Source organism: Sardina pilchardus, chromosome 2 (genome assembly GCF_963854185.1).
Source record: "Sardina pilchardus chromosome 2, fSarPil1.1, whole genome shotgun sequence".
Taxonomy (NCBI): Eukaryota; Metazoa; Chordata; class Actinopteri; order Clupeiformes; family Clupeidae; genus Sardina; species Sardina pilchardus.
Window position 1 is genome coordinate 32,264,378 of NC_084995.1, and position 23,850 is coordinate 32,288,227.

General features: G+C 42.0%; 3 protein-coding genes across 3 annotated transcripts; 1 reads left to right on the forward strand and 2 right to left on the reverse strand.

Annotated features, from left to right (window-relative positions):
* Positions 1-141: 141 nt before the first annotated feature.
* abcb8 (ATP-binding cassette, sub-family B (MDR/TAP), member 8) lies at positions 142-7,530 on the reverse strand. Its single transcript, XM_062527295.1, has 16 exons — positions 7,307-7,530; positions 6,827-7,139; positions 6,258-6,413; positions 6,015-6,109; positions 5,657-5,762; positions 5,288-5,449; positions 3,735-3,820; positions 3,424-3,521; positions 3,174-3,279; positions 3,023-3,056; positions 2,772-2,908; positions 2,587-2,681; positions 2,246-2,379; positions 1,750-1,897; positions 1,232-1,482; positions 142-516 (listed from the first exon to the last, which is right to left on the reverse strand). The coding sequence occupies exons 1-16, from the start codon at positions 7,417-7,419 to the stop codon at positions 433-435; spliced, it is 2,118 nt and encodes a 705-aa protein (XP_062383279.1). The 5' UTR covers positions 7,420-7,530; the 3' UTR covers positions 142-432.
* A 435-nt stretch (positions 7,531-7,965) lies between these two features.
* txndc12 (thioredoxin domain containing 12 (endoplasmic reticulum)) lies at positions 7,966-13,521 on the forward strand. The gene is made up of 7 exons (XM_062527307.1): positions 7,966-8,170; positions 11,568-11,628; positions 11,815-11,867; positions 11,996-12,069; positions 12,302-12,371; positions 12,513-12,596; positions 12,697-13,521. Exons 1-7 carry the CDS (start codon positions 8,074-8,076, stop codon positions 12,774-12,776), a joined length of 519 nt encoding a protein of 172 aa, XP_062383291.1. The 5' UTR covers positions 7,966-8,073; the 3' UTR covers positions 12,777-13,521.
* A 1,034-nt stretch (positions 13,522-14,555) lies between these two features.
* Positions 14,556-23,507, reverse strand: gipc2 (GIPC PDZ domain containing family, member 2). Its single transcript, XM_062527407.1, has 6 exons — positions 22,694-23,507; positions 17,497-17,682; positions 16,434-16,614; positions 15,896-16,008; positions 15,724-15,805; positions 14,556-15,571 (listed from the first exon to the last, which is right to left on the reverse strand). Exons 1-6 carry the CDS (start codon positions 22,964-22,966, stop codon positions 15,420-15,422), a joined length of 987 nt encoding a protein of 328 aa, XP_062383391.1. The 5' UTR covers positions 22,967-23,507; the 3' UTR covers positions 14,556-15,419.
* Positions 23,508-23,850: the final 343 nt, after the last annotated feature.

Here is a 23,850-nt window from a genome sequence, read left to right on the forward strand (position 1 = left end):
GACCAAACATTTTGCTTCTCCCATTGGTGTACTGTAGCAGACCGCCTCGTGACCTTAAAGTCTTTTTAAAATATAGATGATAAGATCCTCCAAGTGCCGATTAAATAGACTTAGAATGAATAGAATTCACAGACTGCCACATTTTCAGGTACGTTTATTCATTTTATTGGTATAATACTTGACGGCAGCAACCTATGTTATATTAAAAATATCCATCCTTAAGCTGGCATTATATGATGTTTTCACCATCCTAACATGTCGTGTATAAAATGTATATACAAGTGCTAAATACACATCAAGTTTAAAATCAGTAAACATAATCTTATAAATAAATACATCTGTTTGGTGCTTTCACCTGAGATGAAGAAACTTCCTCATTTACATAGGCCTAGTGTATGTTCCACTATATGTCCAGTGAAATGGTCAACAGGTTCATTTCCTTTCCTCAGACCTCTGCCTACGGATCAGCTCAGCATAAAGTCCTCCCTTGCTTAGCAACTCCAAGTGTGAGCCAGCCTGCAGAGAAAGAGTGAGAATGACATCCAGTGGTCAATCACATGCTTACACAAAGTCAACAATGTTTTATTTTTTCTGAATATACAATATGTCTCTACCTTTTCATGAATAGCACTAGAGTCAGGCTTAACATAGATGTAAATATTAGTTGCATTAGCTGGGCTACTCTTCATTACACGATACATACATAATGTGATTGTAAATACCAAACACCCTCTCAGTTCCAGATATAATCCAAAGACTTTTCATTCTGAAATGTATTCATTTTGAGAATGAATTAGAGTGAATGTCACTGTTTCATCGCTCACAGCTTTTTTTTTACTATCTACACATACGGGTAGGCAACATAAATATGCAATGGAGCCATCAGAAAGAAAACAACTGGGTTTGATCATATGGATTCATTCAAAATACTAGTGCAGAGCCCGTAGATGTGGCATTTTGTGTTCGTATAACATACAATTTGGCACTCGTGCCATTAGGATGACACCCACCAAATTTGAGAGCAGTCAGATGAGTGGTTCGAGAGTTATGCGTGGAACAGACAGACAGATAGACAAACAGAGTGACACACAGACAGACGTTCCTTGCATTTATAGATAGATATGTCCTTATTGGGTTTAGGGTCTGGGTGACTTAAGCAAAATTAGATTAGCAATGCACACTCCACCAGAGCCAGACTGTCTGAAAGCCGGATTTGTGTTGCTTTCCTCACTTCTACGATATGGCCATTGTTCATGACGCAGATCAGGTCGGCCCCTTTGATGGTGCTGAGGCGGTGAGCGATGATGAGGACAGTGCGGCCCGTCGTGGCCCGATCCAGAGCCTCCTGGACCACTCTCTCCGACTCGGCGTCCAGGGCGCTGGTAGCCTCGTCCAGGATGAGGATCCTGGGGTTCTTGATCAGGGCGCGGGCGATGGCTATGCGCTGCTTCTGACCTCCTGAGAGCGTCACCCCACGCTCACCTGTGACAAGGTGGACAGCTGGGCATCAGTATATTATCAACACATCTATTACAGTGCACTTTCTGCAGCATTCAACTATAGTCCATTATAAAGCACATAAGCAGCATATGACTAATGCCCATTATAAAGCACACATGCAGCATATGACCACTGCCCATTATAAAGCACACCACGCATGCGGCATATGACTACTGCACATTACGCATCAGAGAGGATCACCAGAATGAGAGTACCGGTAGTTAGAATGCATTAAGTGTTTGAACTTACCAACAACAGTGCTGTACCCATCGGGGAAGCCAGTGATGAAGCCATGAGCATTTGCTTGTTTGGCTGCAGTGATGACCTCGGCATCAGAAGCCTCAGGTTTCCCAAAGCGGATATTCTCCAATACAGATGTGCCAAAGAGCACAGGCTCCTGTCCATACAACAGGAATGTTTATGTTGACTGAAGTGTAGAGTTATAGTGAAAAAGTGAACAATTTGACTGTGCTTTTATCTCCAGTACTACACAAGCAGGAACCTGTATTTATTTGAGATACTAACAAGCTGCCATCAATTCAGCAAAACACAGTTGTAGGTGGGGCATAACTCTCAAATTAAAGCAATCCTTACTAACCCCCAAAAAATTATAGTCACATAACATGGTTATGTGCTGATGGTATAATACAATTCTTGGCATATGTTAGATCATGGAAAAGGGCAACCAAGCAATTGCATATTAAGGATATCAATGTTAAGCAAAACAAAATGAAACAGCACAGACCTGGTTGATAAATCCAATAACTTTGCCTCTGAGCCAGGAGGGGTCCAGAGTTTTGATATCCAGTCCATCTACCATGATCACTCCACTTGCTGGGTCATAGAAGCGCTCCAGCAAAGCAGCAACTGTAGACTTACCTGACATTTGGACAGTGGTGTATATTAGCATTAGCAAGCACATGCCTATTATTTGTATTATTCAAACACTGGCAAAGAAATATATATATATATATATATATATATATATATATATTTATAATATGTATAAATACATGTATATGTGTGTGTGTGTGTGTGTGTGTGTGTGTGTGTGTGTGTGTGTGTGTGTGTGTGTGTTGTATATACCTCCACCAGACTCCCCAACAATTGCAACAGTTTTTGAGGGAGGTAGAGTTAGATTCAGGTTCTTCAAGATGTGGTGAGTAGGTCTTGTAGGATAACTGAGAGAAAGAAAAAAAAACATTTACCCCATTATCAAAAATGACTGCAACTGTGTAATTATTATTATTTTTTTTAAAAATTGAACTTACTAGAAGTTGATGTTCATGAAGTCCACTCTTCCAATGAGAGACTCAGTAGGAATGCGGCCTCCCCCGGTCAGGGGGATGGTAGGCTCCAGCGACATGTATTCAAACACACGGGCTCCGGCACTGACGCCTCTCACCATCTAAAAACAACCAGTGATACTCTTGTTGCCTTTTACAGTACATCTCTATTGATTAAAGTGCACAGAATAGTGGAAGAACAAAAGACTTTTAAGGAGTGTGTATTTCTTACTCACCTGTCCAAACAAGATTGAAATACTGGCTAAAGACCTACAAAGAGAGGGACTGACATGTGAATTCTGTCCCTTTTAAATTATGCTACATCAGTCTAAGGCCTTCAGAATCACTGATTTTGAACATGACCAGAGCAAAACAAGAGTGATTCACCTCTGCACAGTTTGGGAAGCCACCAGGAAAGACATCAAATCACCCGCAGACATCTCGTCACCTGCCATCAAGGACCCACCAGCAAAAATGGTACCCAGAACAATGCCTGTAATCATGTTTGGAGAAAACAGAATGATAATTCCAGATTACAGATATGACAGTATTTCTGTTGCAATCAGTATTCAGTTTCTGTCTCCTGGATATTACGCATATAATATGTAACATAAACACATGTATTGAAAATGCTTACAGTTCAAGACCACATTCGAAAGGCCTTGGAAAACAGCTATCCCAAATCCAAGTGCTTCATTCATTTCACAAGATTTCTCCACCTCAATTGAGTACAACCTGCAAGATACACAACAGTATTTTAGTTCAGTATTTCCTAGAAACAAGAATGTTCTTTTTAAAACTTTAAACAAAAAGATTTTCCTACTCAACAGAGATGCCTTGATAATGTGACATATCAAGACAACTTTTGCTCAGCCAATCCCCCTAGCCTATCAGCTAATTAGGATATAATCCAAAATGAATGGGAAAGGAGAATAGAGCAATTCTCACTGCAGCTCTCTGTCTTCCATGGCAAAGGCTCGCACTGTCCGCACGTTTCCCAGAGCCTCATCTGCAACCTCGGTAGCTTTTGAGACCTAAACGAGACACATCAAATTAGGAATTAAAGAGTTCTGACACTGCAAAAGTCATACAGTTAAAGAACAATCATGTCTATATCTGCCCTTTTCATACAACTCTTATGTCAAATGTTTACATTATGCTGTTTTATTCTGACATTTAAAACTCAATGTAGTTCTTTTTCCTACAGTAACAGCCTCAAACTAATTCTGATGACATGGTGTCAAACATTAAATCTTCATCTAATCAAATTCTCAATCACTCTCTCCCTTCTAACAATTATTATTCATGTTTATCCCTGCTAGTTTGGTTATCAATGATGTCTGCTTGCTTGGCAAGAGGTGATGTTAGCAGGGTACCAAGCTCACACTATTCTATAGGTGCCTCTCATGTTAAGTTTATACGTCCTCCCTCGCTCCTTGGGCCTCGATCCTCACTGATCTACATAAAGAATGATGGGGCGGCAACAACGATAGTCTATCCCTTCGTCTATCTTTCTTTATGTAGATCAGTGAGGATCAAGGCCCAAGGAGCGAGGGAGGACGTATAAACTTTACATGAGAGGCACCCTATGGAAAATAACTGGGTCACTAAAAGTAAAAAAAAAATATGCTATGTTCGTGAGGAATGTCTGGTTACTTAACGTTGCCTTAGTTCTCTGATAAGAGTGAGGTTCCGTCATTCAAGCATGCACTCTTCACCATGCTGGATGCAAGGAGGGTGGTGTGGTGAGATGTCTTACTCTTATCAGAGAACCAAGGTTTCATTAAATACCCAGATGTTCTCTTTCAAACATTCGTTTGGTATCTCACTCACTACAACCGGATTGCATGCTCTTACACAAGTTCTAAACAGACGTGGCAAACTCAGTCTTACAGAGCACTAACAGCAAAATACTGCATGAGCCAGTAAGGGAGCAGTAATGCCTATTCGAAAAAACTTCACAAATGTATGTAAATTTTCCCAGCTAACTGCAGCACAAATATCACAAACTGATATTCCCCTGAACAGCGCTCAAGAAGTAGCCATTCCTCTGGTGGACTGTGTTCTGAGGCCTATTAGGTGAAGCAATCCCTTGGCTTTGTACGCCAAAACTAATCGCTCCCAGTGAGATGACACAAACTGTTAATTATTCTTTGAGAGCAGCTCTGTCCATGTATGCGTACAGCACGAATAGGGCAAAGGCAGTGTAGCCTCACCTCCTCCTCCAATGAGAAGGGTGGGTGAAAGGTATCCAGGGCCATCAATGACCTTCGAGACGAAATTTGGATTGGGAAGAGGGGCAGGTCGGAAACAGGTCAGGAAGCATGTAATTCTCCCACCCATTTAGTGGAAACAAGTGTGAGTAAGAAACAGTCTTGAGTGAGAGTGGTTACAACTCAATGTTTTCTATAGGTTCGAAGGGTGGGTGTGGGACTGTCTCCAGAACAACTGACAGATCCCATCAAACACGACGTTGATCTGATGCCTGAGCATGTGTTTACCTGCTCCTGTGCTTTTCTGGACAGCCGTCGCAGGAAGGAGCCGATGACGGCCCCTGCGCCCACCAGACAGGGCAGGACCACCACAGTGAGGCCGGTCAGCTTGGGGGAGATCACGTACAGCGACACAAAGCAGCCAACTGTCTGAGTGATGCTGCGCAAACCCTACGGGAACACGAGTGACACGGTCACCATTGGATTTATTGAGGTTCATTCACAGAGTTCGCCTCAACAACACTGTCCATGTTAACACAAGGCCTGATTCCATTAGTCTGTGGCTTCTGTATTACATCTGACATTGAAAACCACATGGGCCAGCAGCTGAGTTTCAAATGTGGATTAGTGAGTAGGATTAAGTGGAACCCTACATACCTGGGAGATAACCAGCTTGAAAGAAGACTTGAACTCTTGAATGTCGGCAGTCAAACGATTCACAATGTGGCCAGTTTTGTTAGCATCAAAGAAGGCCACATCTTGCCTGAAATTATACAGAATTTCCTTACCCTTCATGCTATCAGTCCTTAAGGGTGAAGTGCATACTTACTTTTATTGTTGAATATGTATATAAAAATATATTCAGGCTCTTCCTAATTACCTTAGTACAGAGAAGTTATTTTGAAACATCTGCATTGGCCAAGCCCCTATAATCATTTATTTACCCTGCTGCAATCAGGTAAGGAGCTTATATATGTATAGAAACAGGTCATTGTTAATATGTTGTGACAGTTACCTGAGCAAGGATGTAAAGAGGGTTTTCCTCATGTCAGCAGCCACCCGCTCACCTACTTTAGACAGAAGGACGATGTAGCCACTGGTCAGGGCTCCCTGGAGGCCCAACAGTAAGACCGTTATGAGCAACGAAACAAATTCAGGCATCTCCATATTAAATAATCACTTATCCATCTAAGCGCACAGTCATTGCAAATGTGTCACTGTAAGCCATTTTCTAACTGTACTGAGTAAATGCCAGTACCTGGAGACAGTAGAGTGAAAGCAGTTTGAAGGCAGGGCCCCGTATATCTCTGATGTAATTGCCGGTATGTTCTCTCATGTGTTGGGCCACCACATTCACCAGACCGCCCAGCATCAAGGGGATCTGAATATTCAAGAGTGCAGCTGCAAAAGCAAGCTGTCAGCAAATTTATTATCAGTATATTTTCATTCATGAGTTGTTATTCCTGCAATGGCAATGCTAATATGAACATAATACACAAACACAATGCAATAGTTGAGAATAACTTGGCTGATGGCCTAAATAATAGTGTCTGCTAAATCCAGCTTTTACCTAAAAGCGGCTCTAAAGGCATCATTTAACGACTTTGCCTCGGATGTTTTGTTCTGTTATGCACTGATGTCATGATGCTGTCCTTTTGACTTTCCAGATAAGGCTCCTGGCTTTCAAACCTCGGTAGCCTATCTTCGGGTAATCTCATAAACTAATATGCTCTCAACAAAATATAAAAACACAGAGGAACTGGATTTGCATTTTGAAGTGTATAATATAGGCCACACGCAACACAATATCTGATTTGATGAACTTACAATAACAGCCCCTATTAGGGCAAGGAGCTGAGGCCGCACAAACTCCCAAAGAACAGCCCAATGGAACTCCGGAGCCTTCTCTTTGGCCTGCACATTATTGTTGATGTCCTCTTGGCAATATGCTACATTGATGAAAGCCCTTGCAGTGACAGTTAGGGCGGCAGGTCCAATAAATAACTTCAGAGAGACCTTTGAAGGTTTTGAGCTACGAGCAACAGAAAAAGACAGTGCTTTTCTGGCATGGCCAAACAGACGCATTACAATAGTATTGGACTGTCCATCGCCATTGACACTCTGCCACTGGTGAAAACACCTGTAATTCAAAGAACAGACATTCAATTGAAGAAAAGGATCAATGTTAGATCAGTCTGTATTGTCTGTCTATCTATCTATCTATGCAGTATATCTGAATATACCATGGAATATACTTGACTGTCTTGTTAGCTAACACTGTTACGTGAACTGAAACGGTTATATTACCGTTTGCGTGTCCATATCTCTCGTGTCTTATTGATTTGCGAGTGAAAGGGTCGAGGAAATATCGGTGCATTGGTAGTTCTAGTAAACCGACTGCAACGTAACAAGGGAAACATTGTCACGAACACAATTACAATCGCAACTCATTGAACAAATCTCTAAGTTTTATGTCACTTGAGGTTAACCGAATAACACAAGGCTGCCATGTTTCTACAATCCCAGCATGCACTTCTTCCCACCCTTTACCCAGTAGCTGTTGCCATGGTTGCAAAGACCGAGCTGGCTTTTGGTTGCATGCAAAGATTTTTTTGTAAGCACTCTTATCTATGAAATATATTTTATTTACGCAACGACAGGATAAGCAATGGAAATGATGTCTTTAACAGTACATTCTGGAGCTAAACGTGTGCCCGACACTAACTTCAATATCGATAGAATGTTTCAACAGATAGCTGCTACGGTCAATTAGATTAAGTCGTAAACGGGCTCTGATTTAGATTTTGTCAATAAGGTGGTGCTTGATTTGTATCTTTTCAGTAATTCGGACTAGACCGACAGGCATTATGTAGATGACGAACAGGTCCAAGTATGGGAGGCGGAGATTGCGCTACTACTTACCAATCATATCTTGTGTAGTGGCAGGAGCCAAACTATCGATGATTGGTTGGAAACGAAACATGAACTGCCTCTTGACCTGATATTTCCGTTTTTAAAGCAAGCTAACATTGAAGTTGGTACAGTTTGATTGTAACGTTACAGCTAATCTGACCATGCAGTCCCCGGCAATTAATATCGCCTTATTTTCATTTTTACCCATTTTCCTCGTGTCTCAACTTGGGAAAGTTGCTGCCGAAGGGAATGGGAAAGGTAAGTTGTCTAATGTTAACGCTGAACAAATTTCACGTTGATGTGCAACGTTAACATATGCCTAGCTATGACATCTTAGCTGATATTTGAAGAGCGTTGACGTTGAAGTTGTCTGGATTTCTTTCTTTACGTTTTGACAGTTTCATAAAAATGGTCAGTAAGCTGTATTCAAAACTGTTAGCTATAGCCATTCAGCCAGCGGCTATGCTTAAGTTTATTAGCTAGAGTTAGGTAGCTTGATACCAAAGGATTGCTCCGTTAATGTTAGCGTTCACTTAGATTATTTAGAAGTTAACGTTGGCCTAGTTAAGAAACCGTTAACACAACATCACCTATTAGTATCTTCTACACAAGTAAGTTAGCTAGGAGCAGTCAGTCAGTGATAACATTGGCTAACGTTAACGTTTTCCACGACTCCGATGTCTGCAAGTGTGTTGTCTTACTGCTGACTCCCAGTCAACATGTAGCTATTTTATTATCTTCCTGGTAGTCTGTCATTGCAACTGAAGCTAAACTTTATTCACCGGACATACTTGTGTCAGTCCAGGTTTTCCTTTGTTTACTAGTGTGACCAGTTGTTGTCCGTAGAGCATTGGTCTCCCAACAAGTAGGCCGCGAGATGGTAACTACTAACTACACCTGTTTCTGAGTAGTTCTACAAATAAATTCCTCATGAACATTATTAATGCTACTCCCTTGTAGTTTGGTTAGTCGATGATATAGACAGAGATGTAAAAGTACGGCCTCAGAAAGTAGTGCACTTAAAACAGGTGAATTCACTAATTAACTCATCTATCTGGCTGAGTTGTGCCAATCAGCTGGTTGAATGGTTGGAGCATGGTGCGTTCATGAGCAACTGGATAGTGGGAGTATTGTAGTGTTTAGGGGGTGCATGTCACACCTGAACTGGGAATTTCCAAGTGTGAAGTGGTGACTTTGGGAAAGCTCCCAGGAGAATGATTTGACATCACTCAATCATAGTGAACTCTCTCACTCTAGAAGTGGGAATCTTCCCACTTCCCAGCCTCATGAATGAACAGAGTGGTAGAGAAAACTGAGTGGTGACACTCCCATGAGACGCATGCGCTCTTCACCATGCTTGGGAAGTGTGGGGAGATGTCTCACTCTGAAAGAATGTCTGATTACTTATTGTAACCACGGTTCTTTGATCGCAAACAATCGTTTGGTATTTCACCTAGTGATATGGCCTACTCCCAGACGGCGTGGCAAGCTCAGTCTTATAAAGCACTAACCGCTGTGTGTTGCATGAGCCAGTGAGGAAGCAGAAACATCTAGTCGTTAACTACATTAGCGGGAAGGGCAGCCATATTGAAGTTGTATCTCTCATGGGCCAGAGCCAAAGAGGCCCTCTGGGCTGGGGATGGAATATCTCTCCGGGTGCTTGGGACAGGTAGCTTAAGGGTAGCTGCCACCGCTCCCCTGAGAGGAGCTGGGTCCTCTCTGCCAGCCACAGTCTTCCTGACCAGTAAAGGGCCATAAGAAGTGACAGTCCGTTTTCTCTTACCCTGGCGAGTTTCCACACCCAACGGAGCATTTGTGCCTGTAGGCGCAAAGAGAGGGCATTGCATATTTTTCGAGCTCTGAATCTGAATCTCTGAATCTGAATCTCTCCCAGATCATTGTGACCACCTGAGGGTGAAGCCTCCACTCTCTGTAAAGGGAATTCCCCCTGAAAATGAGCTCTGCACCTCTTTAGGACTTCTGGAACATGCGTGGTGCATTCCAAGGCGAGATGCGCACACACTGCTCCACAATATGAGTCTGAGGCCAGCCTGTGCAGCTGGAGTGAGCAAGTTCTGCTCTGCTGATTGATGTAAGCCACTACAGTGTTGTCCGTCCTGATCAGTACATGGCAACCGGAAGAAAAGGTTTGATCACCAGCTACCACATGCAACTCTAGTGCATTGTGGTGGTGCTGAAGCCGAAGACTGTGTTGCTCTGCCCTTGTGAACTGCCCCCCAACCTGTGAGGGATGCATCTGTTGTCATAACTTTCCCCCGCGGGTGGTGCGGAGATTCAGGTCGGTGGTATAACATCCAGCTGCTTGCCCATCTCCTCCAAAAGCTCTACTTGGTGGTCAGAGGGGTGGTGTCATTCAGAGCTCTGATTGTGAGTCCTGACTTATAAATCTTCTGATAGATGGAGATGGTGAAACGATTCATCTTTGCGGGTAGGAAAAGGAGAGAGTATGTCTCCTGATCGGGAGTGGGATGGCAAAGGGAAGGGAGACTGTGGCTCTGACGGTCCATTGTGCACAATGAAGTCCATTGTGACCCGTTAGCTTTCGAGCTCAGTGAAGAGATGAGAATAATTCTCAGTGAAGAGTAATTCCCAAGGTGTAGGTTTTAGTCCAGCTGGATAATTTGTTCGACATGAACAGCCAGCTAGCTCGATTCTGAATTGAATAAACTGTTCCATTTAAACAGAGTGAACTGTTGCTAGTGAAAGTTGAAATCCCTGCGTTCAGGGACAACAGCCTTGGCAGGTAATCTTCAAACAGTTAAGCAAAGAAATCCTGCATAGTGAAGTTCTAGAGAAGTCTTCACACAGGGCAGAGTGCAAGAATGACCGTATGAATCAGTAGTATATATGGAGGGGGGGGGGGGGGGGGGGGTGAAAGTGTCTAATATTTCATCAATTTGCTTTAGTCATGACCCCAGCCTTTGGTCACACCAAACCTAGTCAACCAACTGCCCTTGTGACCTTTTGACCAGTAATCATTTGATGATGATTCCTTTCCTCTTGACACGACCAAGAGAAGGTGACGCCTTAAATGCAGAGGGAAGACTCAACGCAGCACATGACGTTCAGTCGTCCATCGCCTTAAGCGTTGCGTCATACTGGCCTCCGAGCTTGTAGTTTTGACACCATTTTTAACTAATAAATGTCTTATAATGCTTTCGGTCTTTAAACCTTGCATTGAATTTTCTTACAACAAAAGCTATGACTGGTCTTTCTGTGACTGACGTGGTATCATCGGTGCTTCCGTAGTCGGTCACGCCAGAGGATGGTCTCCCATAGTGAGATGGCAACCTAATGTTTCAAAGAGAACATGTGTTTTCCCCCACAAAAGTAAAGTGAGTCTCATGTCGGTAAAAGATGCAACTTCAATCTCCACATCACAAGTTCACAGCAACTTTTAATGGGTTACTAGGTAACAACAATCAAGGCTGTTTTGGGCTGGAGATCAACTATGCAACATGCTGCTGCTGCTACTACTACTAATGTTAAAAATTAGTAGCTGTCCTATGGCCACGTTCATTATTTCAAAGTAGCTTATTAGAAGAAAAAACATTGGAGACCCCTGTATGTAGAATCCCTTGTCATTGTTTCATTTCCTTTCCAAGTTATACCTTTTTTGTTGTTTTTTTTGTAGGGTTTGGGGATCACATCAACTGGCGTTCTTTGGAAGATGGGAAGAAAGAGGCAGAAGCAAGGTAACAAATGCGTTCCCCGAAATAGCATTAATGAATCTCTTCTAAAATGTTTCCTATGTGTTTATTATTGCTCCTGATATTGCAAACCATTGAGGGTGTACTGTCCTTTAGGGGGAAGATTTCAGTTGATTGATTGTCTGTCTGGAAGTGTAACCCTAACCTGTATTGATTTCCTCTTTTGCACAGTGGGCTACCCCTCATGGTCATCATCCATAAGACTTGGTGTGGCGCCTGTAAATGTAGGTCACCATGGCTTTCAAAACTGGCAACTAAAACTCTTAAGCAAATGTTGGGATATTGGAATATGTGAAATGAAATAATGAAATTATAATACTTCACTTTATTAACAATTTATTTGTATGTGTAGCCTTGAAGCCAAAGTTTGCTGAGTCAAAGGAGATCTCGGAGCTTGCCCACAACTTTGTGATGGTGAACCTTGAAGTAAGGCTTTTCATTAAAAGAAATAACAAAAAAAAAAACCTACAATATGTGAAGTTATTATGATGCTGTGACACTAGTCCACTGGTGTCAGATGTATAACTAGGCACTGACAAGAGTATATCTTTGGATAGCACATGTATTTAAGTCAGATATATACCTTTATTTGGGTAACAAGGCTGTGTAGTATCCTCTCAAAACAATGGTATGTTTGGTTTGTTTGTCATGTTTACAGGATGAAGAGGAGCCTAAAGATGAGCAGTTCAGCCCAGATGGTGGCTATATTCCCAGAATTCTTTTCCTTGGTTAGTAAATGAAGTCTACATAACTTCCCTTTGTATGCATCTCTTGGGATGGGAACATACAAAATTCTTATCTATGGCAGAACACCTCAAAGACAAAATGTATGACCGGTAATTTGTCAATGTATTCACATTTGTTCTTAGATCCTAGTGGCAAAGTTCGCAGTGAGATAACTAATAAAAATGGAAACCCGAACTACAAGTATTTCTACAGCAATGCAGACCAAGGTAACTATCACTGCAGTCTGTTTATATTGCATGCTTTGTATGTCAAGACACCCAAGCTCCAAGTAGCCTGAGACCTGACTTCTCTCCTTCCTCTCTAAAGTTTTGTCTGGGATGAAGGAGGCTCAGGAGAAGCTCACCGGGGATGCGTTCAGGAAGCAGCACGTCGGGGATGAGCTGTAAGCCACGAGGAAATATGCAGACATCCAAGAGGGTATATTTCACTACACCGCACACACCATCTCAACCACCATCTCCACTACTAACAATCCTGTCAAAACTTTGGCTACTGCTATCGTTCATCCATGAGCATTGTGGTCCGTTCACCTGTTTGGCCCTTGAGGAGCGCAACAGATGAATCGGTTAGACAATGTTTTTGCTGGTGTGCATTGCATTTCGAGAACCAAAGTTCTGTCTGCTGATATCATCAGGTGCTATGTACTCCGTTTGTTTGTTTTTATCTGGAAATGTCAGGAAATGCAATGTACTAAGGAAGGTCAAGCCCCATATGTGTACTGTAACGTTATAGAGAATTTGAAATGTGTACAAATGAAGTAATATACCATCCCTTTATCGGTGGATGTGTCTGTCCATGTCGAACAATGTGCTGTCAAAAGAGCCATAGGTACTTAATAATTATATAACACTACTGTGCAAAAAGCAATGGCACATATTATGCTTATGGGCATCGAGTTCATTTAATGTCTTTTATTCCTGCCAAACGAATGGGCTATAATCCTTAAATGATATAATGGCCTTGGTTTTGTAGACTAGTTTTTATCTTTGGAAATATGAATTGGCCTATAGTGCATACTGACTTCAGGTATGTTATTATGGACTGATCTGTGTGATGAGACTTTTACCATACTGTATTTTCTACATGTATGTTCAGCCAAGTTGAAGAATAAACTAAATTGTTTTATACCAAGACACTGGTTGAGTGGGTTTTTTGTTTTTGCTCCAACATGTCTCTTATGAAGTGACTCTCTGGGGATACAGTATTTCAAGTAGGTGGTTAGTGATCAATATAGGTAAGTTAACTCATAATGGTAAACCTCCTAAAAGAGTTTGTAGGCTCTCTGCTCTCTGTGTATTTAGGAGAATGGAGCCACAGGACTCTTAGGAAGGTTACCACTTCCTGTGGGTAACATTACCCAGATTTGTCATTAAACCACATACTGAAGTACACCTCTGAGGGGTTCTCTGAAATAAGATACGTGGTATGTTCGTAATGTCCAAGGTGTGTTCAAATTTGGCGAGCAGAGGCCATCCTAACCTGATTACAATACTGTCTTGCAGAGGTTGAGAGTAAAACTGATTTAAACAGCCTGTGGACAAAAAAAAGGACTGACATTAAAGTGCTTTGAGGGAAGTCCTGTTGATTTGCATGTTTCTTTGCTCTGGAATGGTTGCGTATAACTAACACTTTGGTCACCTCAGGTAGAGTCCACTATTCTCGGAAGACTGCTACTTGTTATATTTTAATATTGATCGACAGTAATTCAATTTTTACTCTTCTCTTAGCAAAAGCCTATATATTATGGATCCCAGATTGAAGCCCAATCACACTTATTACAGTGCCCTCCTCAAAGTGAATTCCCTGTTTTCTATGCAAGTTTACAAAAAACGAAATTAAATGCACATTTAGTGCTCCATATCTGCAATCTACATTACTGAAATTACACTGTTAGCTCATGCAGTGTTCTCTCATCCATTGAAGAAAACAACTTAATTCAGACAGTTACACATACACATAAAACCATTCAGCCCACATTTATGCTTGAACTCCACTTTGAACCAGAGAAACACTACCAGTCTAGAAATGCAGTCAGTCAATTTCCTTCTACAGAGTCAAACCTTTGTTTAATGCTTTTTCAAAATCCTCATCAAAAATAAGTCTGCCAACAACTAAACTATTGCTGGTAACAACTAAACCATAATGCATATGTAATCATGAAAATATACAGCTTCAAGTGCCCAGGTTTATTTAATTGTTGAGACAATAAAAATGTTTTCCTTTTCCGTACATCTTATAACCATTTAAATCGACAAATAAATTAAAAGATCAAAAATATAATCGTTTGTCTATCAAATCAAAAGTATAGGTCAGCACTATGTACAAAATAAAATCTAAATGTAAAGTTGTGTTAGTTTTAAAACCCCCTTTTATCCCCCTTCCTTGGCTAAATTTCTACAAAATCAAATATTTTCAGGAACACTAAACAAAAGTTCACATTATATAATTGAACTGAACCACCACTTTCATACTTTTTCCACAAATCCAGAGCTAGTGTGAGCTAGCCTACTCACTGTGGCGGAATGTCATCATAACAATACAAACATAAAACATTATGAAAACAAAAAAAATCATAAAAGCTATTATTTGCTAGGAATGTGCAGATAAGACTTACAGTTATACAGACATGGGGATGATATCAGATACAATGTGAAAATGTGAAACCATACAAAAAAAGCAGACACTAATTTCAGTGTGATGGCTTGGACGGAAGTGCTGCTGAACCTCCACATTCTTTACTTATAAAAGCAATATATTTCTCCCTTGCTATAAAATTCCTCCAGTTCAGTTTAGTCAAAGAAATTTGCGCATGCCAGCGCAAAGGCATAATGAATATTCAGTGAGGGTCCATTGCGCCGATCAGAGCTCAGGTATAATAAGTACACTTGGAATATAGCATGATGTCTGAGAATCACAGTGGACCTATTGCAGAACTACCCTCTACCTTCTATGTATGCACACAACACAGAATCCCATTGACTGCACTCATCCAGTCTTCCAGGCTGAGGGGCAGAAAGGGCCTCAGGGTCTTAGAAGCGTCCTTGCTTGGCATCACCGATGGCTCCCCAAACGTCAAACACAAACTCATCCGGGAAGGCAAAGTCTCCAAGAGTTTCATCCAAAGCCATTGCAAACTCATCTGGGTTATTCTTGTCTCGACCCACTTCCACCATGGTGGCGGCTGAAAAATAAAATGCAGAGTTTCAAAAATCCTGTGTTACAATTATTACAGCTTTCTGACAAGATTTTACATTTGCTAGAATATGGCTCTTTTTACAAACCATACACACAATCTCCAACCAAGTCGCAAAAATTGCAGCCAATACCACTTACCTAACTCAGTGTCACGGATTCCCATGTAACTCTCCAGAAGATCATCCACTTTTTTCACCGCTTTCTCCTCAAACTCAGTTGGCTGGGGACAATTCAAGCCAGTTAGTTATCAGAGATGAAATGATAGCGCACTGACAAATGAACAGCAATGAGCACTGGCAGTGATACTCACCACTTCCTCAACCGTGGCAGGTCCTTTGGAGCGCAGTCTCAAGGTTCCTCTGCCAGAGGCAATTTTGTTTTCCCCTGCAGGTTTAGCTCCCCTTGACCTGGGCTCCAACATGTCTACAAATATAAGACATTATAAAGCAATGCTGTAATGTACAAACAAAACAATGACGATAATAATAATAGTTTTTAGTAGGCTAGTGTATATTGTTAAAGGAGAAATCTGGCAGGTTTTCACATATTCTCACAGTCACTGAGTACTGTCTATGGGGAAAAAAACTAAAACAATCATTTCATATCACACAAGCTTGAGTTGCTACAGCCAGCAACTAACACAGCCAGGCAGCTCCAGAGCTACACTCATGGGGCATGTACAAGGGAGCTCACGGACATGCCCCCAGAGTGTAAGTAGCGCTATAGTTGCCTGGCTGCGTTATATTAGTAATATCTGTGACCTCAAGAAACAGAGATCTATGCGAAAACTCGCTGGATTTCTGCTTTAATGGTTAATAGTTAGTCCTGTGGCCTTTCGACCAACTTACCAAAGGCTTTCATGGGCTCCACCAGTTTGAGGGTGAAGGCCTCTCCTTTGGGCAGCTCCTTCAGCATGCGTGCCACCTCGTAATGCCGGGTGCCCACAATGTTCTTCCCGTTAATGCACTCAACGTGATCGCCCACGCAAATCACCTTCACATTGTCCACCACACTGCTCTCTTTAATTCGCTACACACACACACAAACACAAATACAATATATCACACACAACTCATTATCCACAGTGTGGGCCATGCAGGCAGTGACCATCTCCTTAACAGGATCACAATGCAGTCAATTGCATTATAAAAAAATGTATTGTATTAATGTAGACAAGGTGAGGTAGAAGTAAACATTAGCACTGAGTAGTGCAGGCTAGTTTAATGTGATGATGTATTCTTTGCTATGATGCAAAAACTGTATTGATAAGCCATACTCATTCTTTTAAGGCGATAATACTAAATATGGTTGGATTAATAAAGAAAATTAAAAAGAAAAAATAATGTGTGCTCATGCTTGGAACATATATTTAAAAAAACTAATTCACAATGCGGTCATCTAATTACCACAGCAAGGCCATACAAATGTTTCAATATGAAGGCTACGGAAAATGTTTAATTAAAACATTTCCATTGCTTAACATGCAAATGGGCAGCCACATACAGGTTAGTCACATGCGATGAATGCAGTACTCCCTGTACAACACAGAGAGGCACCCTTTCTCTCTTTTACGCACAGACCTATCCATGAGCCAGCTAGGCTCATATACTGCCATCACCCACATCACAGTACTCTTTCGGCAATATCAAAACAATGTTTACTGAAATAATTTATTTGTTATACATACTTTTTACTCACTACTTTGTGGGGAAACATATAACACATGCTTGATATCATATGAGCACATAGTCCATAGTGCTTGTATGTAGTATGATTTTTCTACAGTTGACTTGGAGGCATATTCGATTCGCTGTTAGTTAGTATGCCAAATCATGCTAAATAATATCTAATTTGCATTATCAGCCTTAAATTAGACCAGCTGTATATGTAGGAATGATCGTCTCAAAGTACCTTGATAAAGGCATAACCAGCGCCATTATCTGTGATGGTGAGCCCCAAGGCGTCCTCGGCCTTGAAAATCTCCACTTCCTTCTTTTGCCCTTTGATATGAGCGAAGATGAAGTCCTCCAGGCCAATCTGCCCACCTAGGAGCTTCTCCATATCAATCTTGTGGGTGTTCAGCGTGCAAAACAGAATCTGTGGGAAAAGGGAGGCATGTTCAAGTTTCACAGATCTAAATAACCTGGAATTCCATCTCATATTAAAACAGTTATAATCCACTGTGTGTGCACAATGGATTTTTTTTTTTGGCAAGAGGTTGTATATACTTGTATGTACCTTATTGGGCGCTATGCTTTGAGGGCATGAGTAATAGGGACTTCCACATACTGTTGCATAAAAATCTATTTGGATAAAGAGGTGGGATGAAATGGGATGATAGACAGCCATTGTCTGTTGTGCATGTGTGTGTGTGAGTGTGTGTTTTATTTTTGTTTCACTGACACCATAGCTACGCAGTGATCCACTGCAGTACCCCACACTCTCTCAGTGTATCCTGTAACGACAGATAAGGTGACCTTCTGAGCTGTGCCTCTGTTTCAGAAATCTGGCATCTCACCTAAGAGTGTAACCTCTTGGCAGAGGGGCCCACGGAACATGATCAGAGGCAACATGACACAGTTGTTTCCCAATTTAAGTCCTGGAAGCAAACGAAGAGAGCAGTAGAAAAGCACCAGTGGAAAGAAACTTCCAGAAGATTATTTATTCCACTCTCCCCCCAGGAGAACCGATATAGACACACACAGCAACACGAATCTATGCTGACAGCTGGGAGTCTGACGTTTTTTATGGCATTTGCCTGACCAAAGATCTTTGGAGGACTTTTCAGGTAAGGCTAACCTTTGATCAGTTATGTAAAGATAGTAATTGTAGCCTGTAGCGGGAAAAGCTGACCAGTGCTGTGTGCAAGTTCAGCGCAGAACCTTTCGGTGGCACAGAGGCTCCAGACAAAACCAGCCTGTTTTCTCGGCCCCTTTTGTGTTGTGTACAGCCGGCGCTGCGGACACATCAGCTGACACAGACACAGGAGCGTTGCCCTGGGTTACCAGAGCATAAAAACAGACTGGGATTAGGGGGGGAGCAACAGAGAGCTGGGGGACAGGGGGCAAGGGGGGGGGGGGGGGGTGAGAGTGTGACCGAGTGATAGAAGAAACAGACTGGCATGAGATGAGATGGAAGAGTGAGAGAGAGAGAAAGAAAGAAAGAAATACTGAGTGACACCACGAGTGTAACAGAGAACGCATAGAGGTACGGACACCGTGTCAGTCCCTAAGGCAAAAAGGAGGTGGAGAGGGAGACCAAAAGATAAACAGGCTGTGTGAGGGTGGGGGTGGGTGGAATAAGTAGATGGGCTACTCCACAGCTTAATCCTGGCAAACTGCAAAAGCTAGCACATCTTGTGCGCAAGTGTGTGGGTGGCTTCACGGCAGACGCCTACTCCTGCCGTTACCAAGGAAGCATCTTACATCATACTGACTCTCACACTCTACACACATACACACACACACACACACACACACACACACACACACACACACACACACACACACACACACACACACACACACACACACACACACACACACACACACACACACACACACACACACACACACACACACACACACACACACACACACACACACACACACACACACACACATACACACACACACACAGGATGTTCTGCCTGGTTCCTAACTCGCAGTTATGTTTTTGTTCTTCGTAAGCATCAGGCACAGCCCACATTGTTGCCTGGGAGAAAAGCCCAACTCAGGTGATTACTACACCTCCTGCGTGACTTTGACTCTCTCACTCACACAAACATAACCCGCTGTTAGCCGAGCAATGAACTCTGACACATCTTTCCACCTCAGGTCCAGACAGCTGAAACCGTATCTTTGTTACTGACACCTGTCTGGACAAACTGAGTGGATTAGTTCACAAGGATTGACCCTACGTTCGTCCATCCCCTAAACCGATAATTTGATATCAGTCGTAGAGTAGATGGCACGTTGCTATTCATTCTCTCGATGGTTTATTGAACATGTCAACATATCATATTGGTGCTGTGGCACAGGCAGCCGTAGCCTCCGTGCACATTTGGGTCCAAGTGTCCACGGAACCCCCGGAATCAAAGCCGACCTGCGGTCGTTTCCCAATCTCACTTCAACTCTCTGTCGTTCACTTGCTTCCGGTCACTCTTCACTGTCCTATCTGAATAAAGGCAAAAAGCCCAGAAAACATACAAATGACATCAATAATTCAAAATGCGATGTCTTCTGCTGATTATCTGGACATTATTTGGATTGACACTTCCAAATAATAATGCTCATCACAGTTTTACTATGACAGCTCTTCTAACTCCCTGTCATGCTGTAGACTGGTTTCTTTGGCAACTGGGCGCTATTTTTAGACCGAGGACACCACTCAAGCCTCTCTTTTGCACAGAAACAAAAGAGTGAGCCGATCCAAGGGCTCAACAAAGGGATACAAAGGCTGTGAATTAATTTCATAGGAAAAAAATAAGTTGTAAAACATTTGCTTTAACAGTCTAAAGGTTTCAATCATTAACGAAGCAAACAGTGTGTAAATGCTGACAAAACAAAAGTTAGCAGGTTTTTGTGACGAGAGAACATTCTCTTAAGAGGAAGCCATGTTATAATGTAATCAATCATTAAAGGAAACCAGACGTGCCCGCTAATATAGTGATGAAATAGGCACTTTACGTATCTAACATGCAATATTATTAATTGACCTAAATAGATAACTCGAAAAGGACCAACAATGAGTATTAAATATCTAGGTAATATTTATCTCCTGTATTTGTCTACATATTTCACTTGATGTTCTCCAAAACTAGATTTCTACTCCAAAACCATAGTTCTATAACATTTCATAAATACAAGTAGTGAAAATGATTGCTCTTTGTGAACTTGCCCAAGCAAGAACTTGGCCTCCTATAACTCACAAGCTGGGAGCATAATTTAACCTAAAGGTGAAAACACACACACACACACACACACACACACACACACACGCACACGCACACGCACACGCACACGCACACGCACACGCACATGCACACACACACACACACACACACACACGCACACGCACACGCACACGCACACGCACACACACACACACACCCCTGAGAATGCCTTGATGCTGTGCAAACCTGTACATCAGAGCATGCTGACACTTGACAAAAATGCCTTTCCAATGTTTTTTTCAAGCAGAGGTAGGTGAGGTTAAATAATCAACATAGAATTGGCAACCTTTTAACTGTCTCTTATTACCTCAGGGTGAGTTCTGCGTTTACTTGAATCATGTCTAAAAATCTACTTCTGCAACATGTCTTATGAGCTTCAAAACACTTTGGCCGCACATGAGCTGTGCATCAAAACGTTATTCAGCCCTAAATACGTTTATGTGCATGCCTTACACACACCAAGGAAGCAGTAGCCCTGGACATACTAGTGTACACCCCTTAATACCAACACCACTCTTGTGCAAAGTTGTCTTTGCAGCTGCTTTGCAAATATTGTATTTGCAGACTTATAATCATGTGCTCACTGCTTCCTAGGAGCAACAAGAGGAGAAGTATATTATCTGAATAATTATGTATTATTTACAACCAAACTATGACTATTTCCATAGTCAAAAACACATGAAACAGTGTTGTGGATCTGTACAGAAAACTAGTCTACTTCAACATTCAAACACTAAACAAATTACTGGGTGAGTCCATGTCCATTGAAGACAGAAAATGCCTGGGAGTCACGTTACCTCATATTTGTATGTCAGTCTCTGAGGCCATAAACAGACTTTGCCCTAAGCAGTAAAACAAAACGATTTGTGCAGGTGTGTTACGAGCCATTATGCTCCTACTGACGGAGGACCACACCTGCCTGGTCCTCTCCCTTGGACTGGTCAACCAAGGCATGGCATCATAGAGATGATTTTCACATGTTCATTTATGCTATAGTGCATGACGGGTACAGGAGGAATTAGATGTGTTACAGTCTGGCGAAAATAGATTGTTTTCAATCTGTCTAACCCATAAAACTCTAGATTACCTAAGAACTAAAAAAATGAGGGGCTTTGAGAAATCGGATCAAATAACAAAATAGGAAAAAAACTAAATAAGGAGCAGGACATTGAGGTAACAAATATCTTCAATTAAAGGCACTTATATAGGCCTACATGCCCCCAAATACATCAGCAAAAAAAGAGAGAGTGCTGGCTGGTATAGATCCCTAGAGAGGGAGGGAAGTGGTCTTTATCAGTCTAAGGCTGTGTCTACTGGGCAGGACGTTAGGGACTTCCTGTGGGGATGAGGACTTCAATTACAGTATACACACACCATACCCACACCACTTAAAATCATGTGCTATAGCCAAATGCCCTGCAATTTATTTTGTAATTAATTAACTCATGGACATATAACTTCCTGATGGCTCACAGAGTCTACCTGGAACAAATGAAGTCATTCGGGTCCCTTGGTGTACAGACTGACTCAAGCGAAAATGGACAGAGTGTGTAGGCTATGTAAAAAAAGGGGGATGGGGGGGGGTTAAATGTGGCACAGGCTGATAGTGGAACAGACTGCTCAGTCTATCTGGTCCAGCTTCGGCAAACAAAGGAGCCATGTCACTCAAAGACCATTCAAAAGGACCTCTTATTTGGCACACAGGCTTGAAACATTCACTTGTTGACAGTGTCTGAATCAAACCCATCATACAGACTCTTCTACTAAGTTAAAAGTGTCATTACCTTGTGCAAAAAATAGCATAATCAATAGGCTACTGTAACTATCCATTACAAATTTAGATTTAGGCCCCTGGCACATTGGATTCAGGCAAATGTTGTAAAACAGTAGGGGTTATACAAGTTCCTGGTGTTGTTCTAAGGTTATAACGACTGCTGCTTCCTCTTGGCCAGAAAGATTCACCCAGTCATCATTCATTTACATGCCTGGATTAGCCTAACTGTGCCAGGGCGCGCCTGTCGCGAACACACCTTATGCCTCGGGCAAATAATGAAAAGCACTACAGCTCACAGTTTAGTAAAGAACAACAAAACCCCTAAAACACCTGCTCGTGCTTAGAGCTGTCACATGCTACATAAACAAGATATGCTTTACCTCTGGCGGGCTTAAATTAAACGCCTCGGCTATTTTGCTGTACAGCTCTTTCACGTTCGTGAATCCCTCAATCCTGCCAGTAGGACTCCCGTGGGCGAGCTGAGTGTGAAACACCAGTTTCGGTCGTAGGCTGGCAGGTGGAGGTGGCAACCCGCCACCATTCACGGAAGACTTGCTGGCGCTTCCTCCAGCTACTCCGTCAACCTCTTCATTCTCAACCAAAGTAGAACTTTCTTTTGATTTGTTTTTCTTTCTCCTCAGTCCCAAAGGCATGCTCGCTGTTCAAGTAAATCCACAGAGGGCACGAAGGTAGCCTACACGGACCGATCAACTAGAACATTTGAAAACAACCTGTAGCAAATCTTCCTTTTCCTACGCTTGAAACTCCACTTGGGTGATTCTCCGTTAGTGCTGATAAGGAGTTTAAAGGATAAAATACATTTGAAATAACGACGACAAATATCTTTTTCGTTTCCTATCTACCATAAACTATGTTCGCAAGCTGTTGATTCGCAAACAATAGCGACACTGTTCCAAAATGCTGAGAACGCAGGCGCAGTATGTTGAGGAGTCCTGGGGTGCGTTTCCCGAAAGCATCGTAAGCCTACGATGATCGTAAAGTCCCTCTTACGACCGTCTTAAGATTTGCCGACTGTTTCCCGAAACCATCGTAGCTTAAGAGCATCGTGAAAACACTCGTAGATCTACGAGTGATCCAGAGTTCTCGTTACTGCCTAAGAGCGTCGTAACGCTATGCCTCAGTGGAGTCACCAGCAGGATATGCAGGGGGATTACAACTAAGAATATAATGATCCAACTTACGTTACCATTCTTTATTGTAAATTTACTTGTGATGATTCAGATTTTAGCGTGCAAAATAGCATTCATTCAATAAACATAATGTTATTAAAACCGGACAAGAATAGCCTACAAGTCATGAAAGGAGACGTTGCCAGAAAAGTTTGCCATTATCTTTTTGTGTAGCCTTTTATTTTTTATTTTTTTATTAGGCTTATTAGGTAAAAACAGAGAAAGGAATATGTGACAATAGTCTGTTCTGCGTCAAAATCTAAGCCTATAGGCTATGTTATTTAAGCCTACACATTTCCTCATTTTCTTATCAACCTCTTTATTCAAACGTCTGCTTAAGTGACACG

Coding starts and splice junctions, on each gene's coding strand:
- abcb8 (XM_062527295.1), bottom strand. CDS start 7,419: ATGTTTCCCTTGTTACGTTGCAGTCGGTTTACTAGAACTACCAATGCA. Junction 5,450..5,656: donor TCAAGCTGGTTATCTCCCAG/GTATGTAGGGTT, acceptor GTGTTCCCGTAG/GGTTTGCGCAGCATCACTCA. Junction 3,821..5,287: donor CCAGAAAAGCACAGGAGCAG/GTAAACACATGC, acceptor TGTCTCGTTTAG/GTCTCAAAAGCTACCGAGGT.
- txndc12 (XM_062527307.1), top strand. CDS start 8,074: ATGCAGTCCCCGGCAATTAATATCGCCTTATTTTCATTTTTACCCATT. Junction 8,171..11,567: donor TGCCGAAGGGAATGGGAAAG/GTAAGTTGTCTA, acceptor TTTTTTTTGTAG/GGTTTGGGGATCACATCAAC. Junction 11,868..11,995: donor TTGGTGTGGCGCCTGTAAAT/GTAGGTCACCAT, acceptor TTGTATGTGTAG/CCTTGAAGCCAAAGTTTGCT.
- gipc2 (XM_062527407.1), bottom strand. CDS start 22,966: ATGCCTTTGGGACTGAGGAGAAAGAAAAACAAATCAAAAGAAAGTTCT. Junction 17,683..22,693: donor TTAATTTAAGCCCGCCAGAG/GTAAAGCATATC, acceptor CTTTTCCCACAG/ATTCTGTTTTGCACGCTGAA. Junction 16,615..17,496: donor CTGGTTATGCCTTTATCAAG/GTACTTTGAGAC, acceptor GTGTGTGTGTAG/CGAATTAAAGAGAGCAGTGT.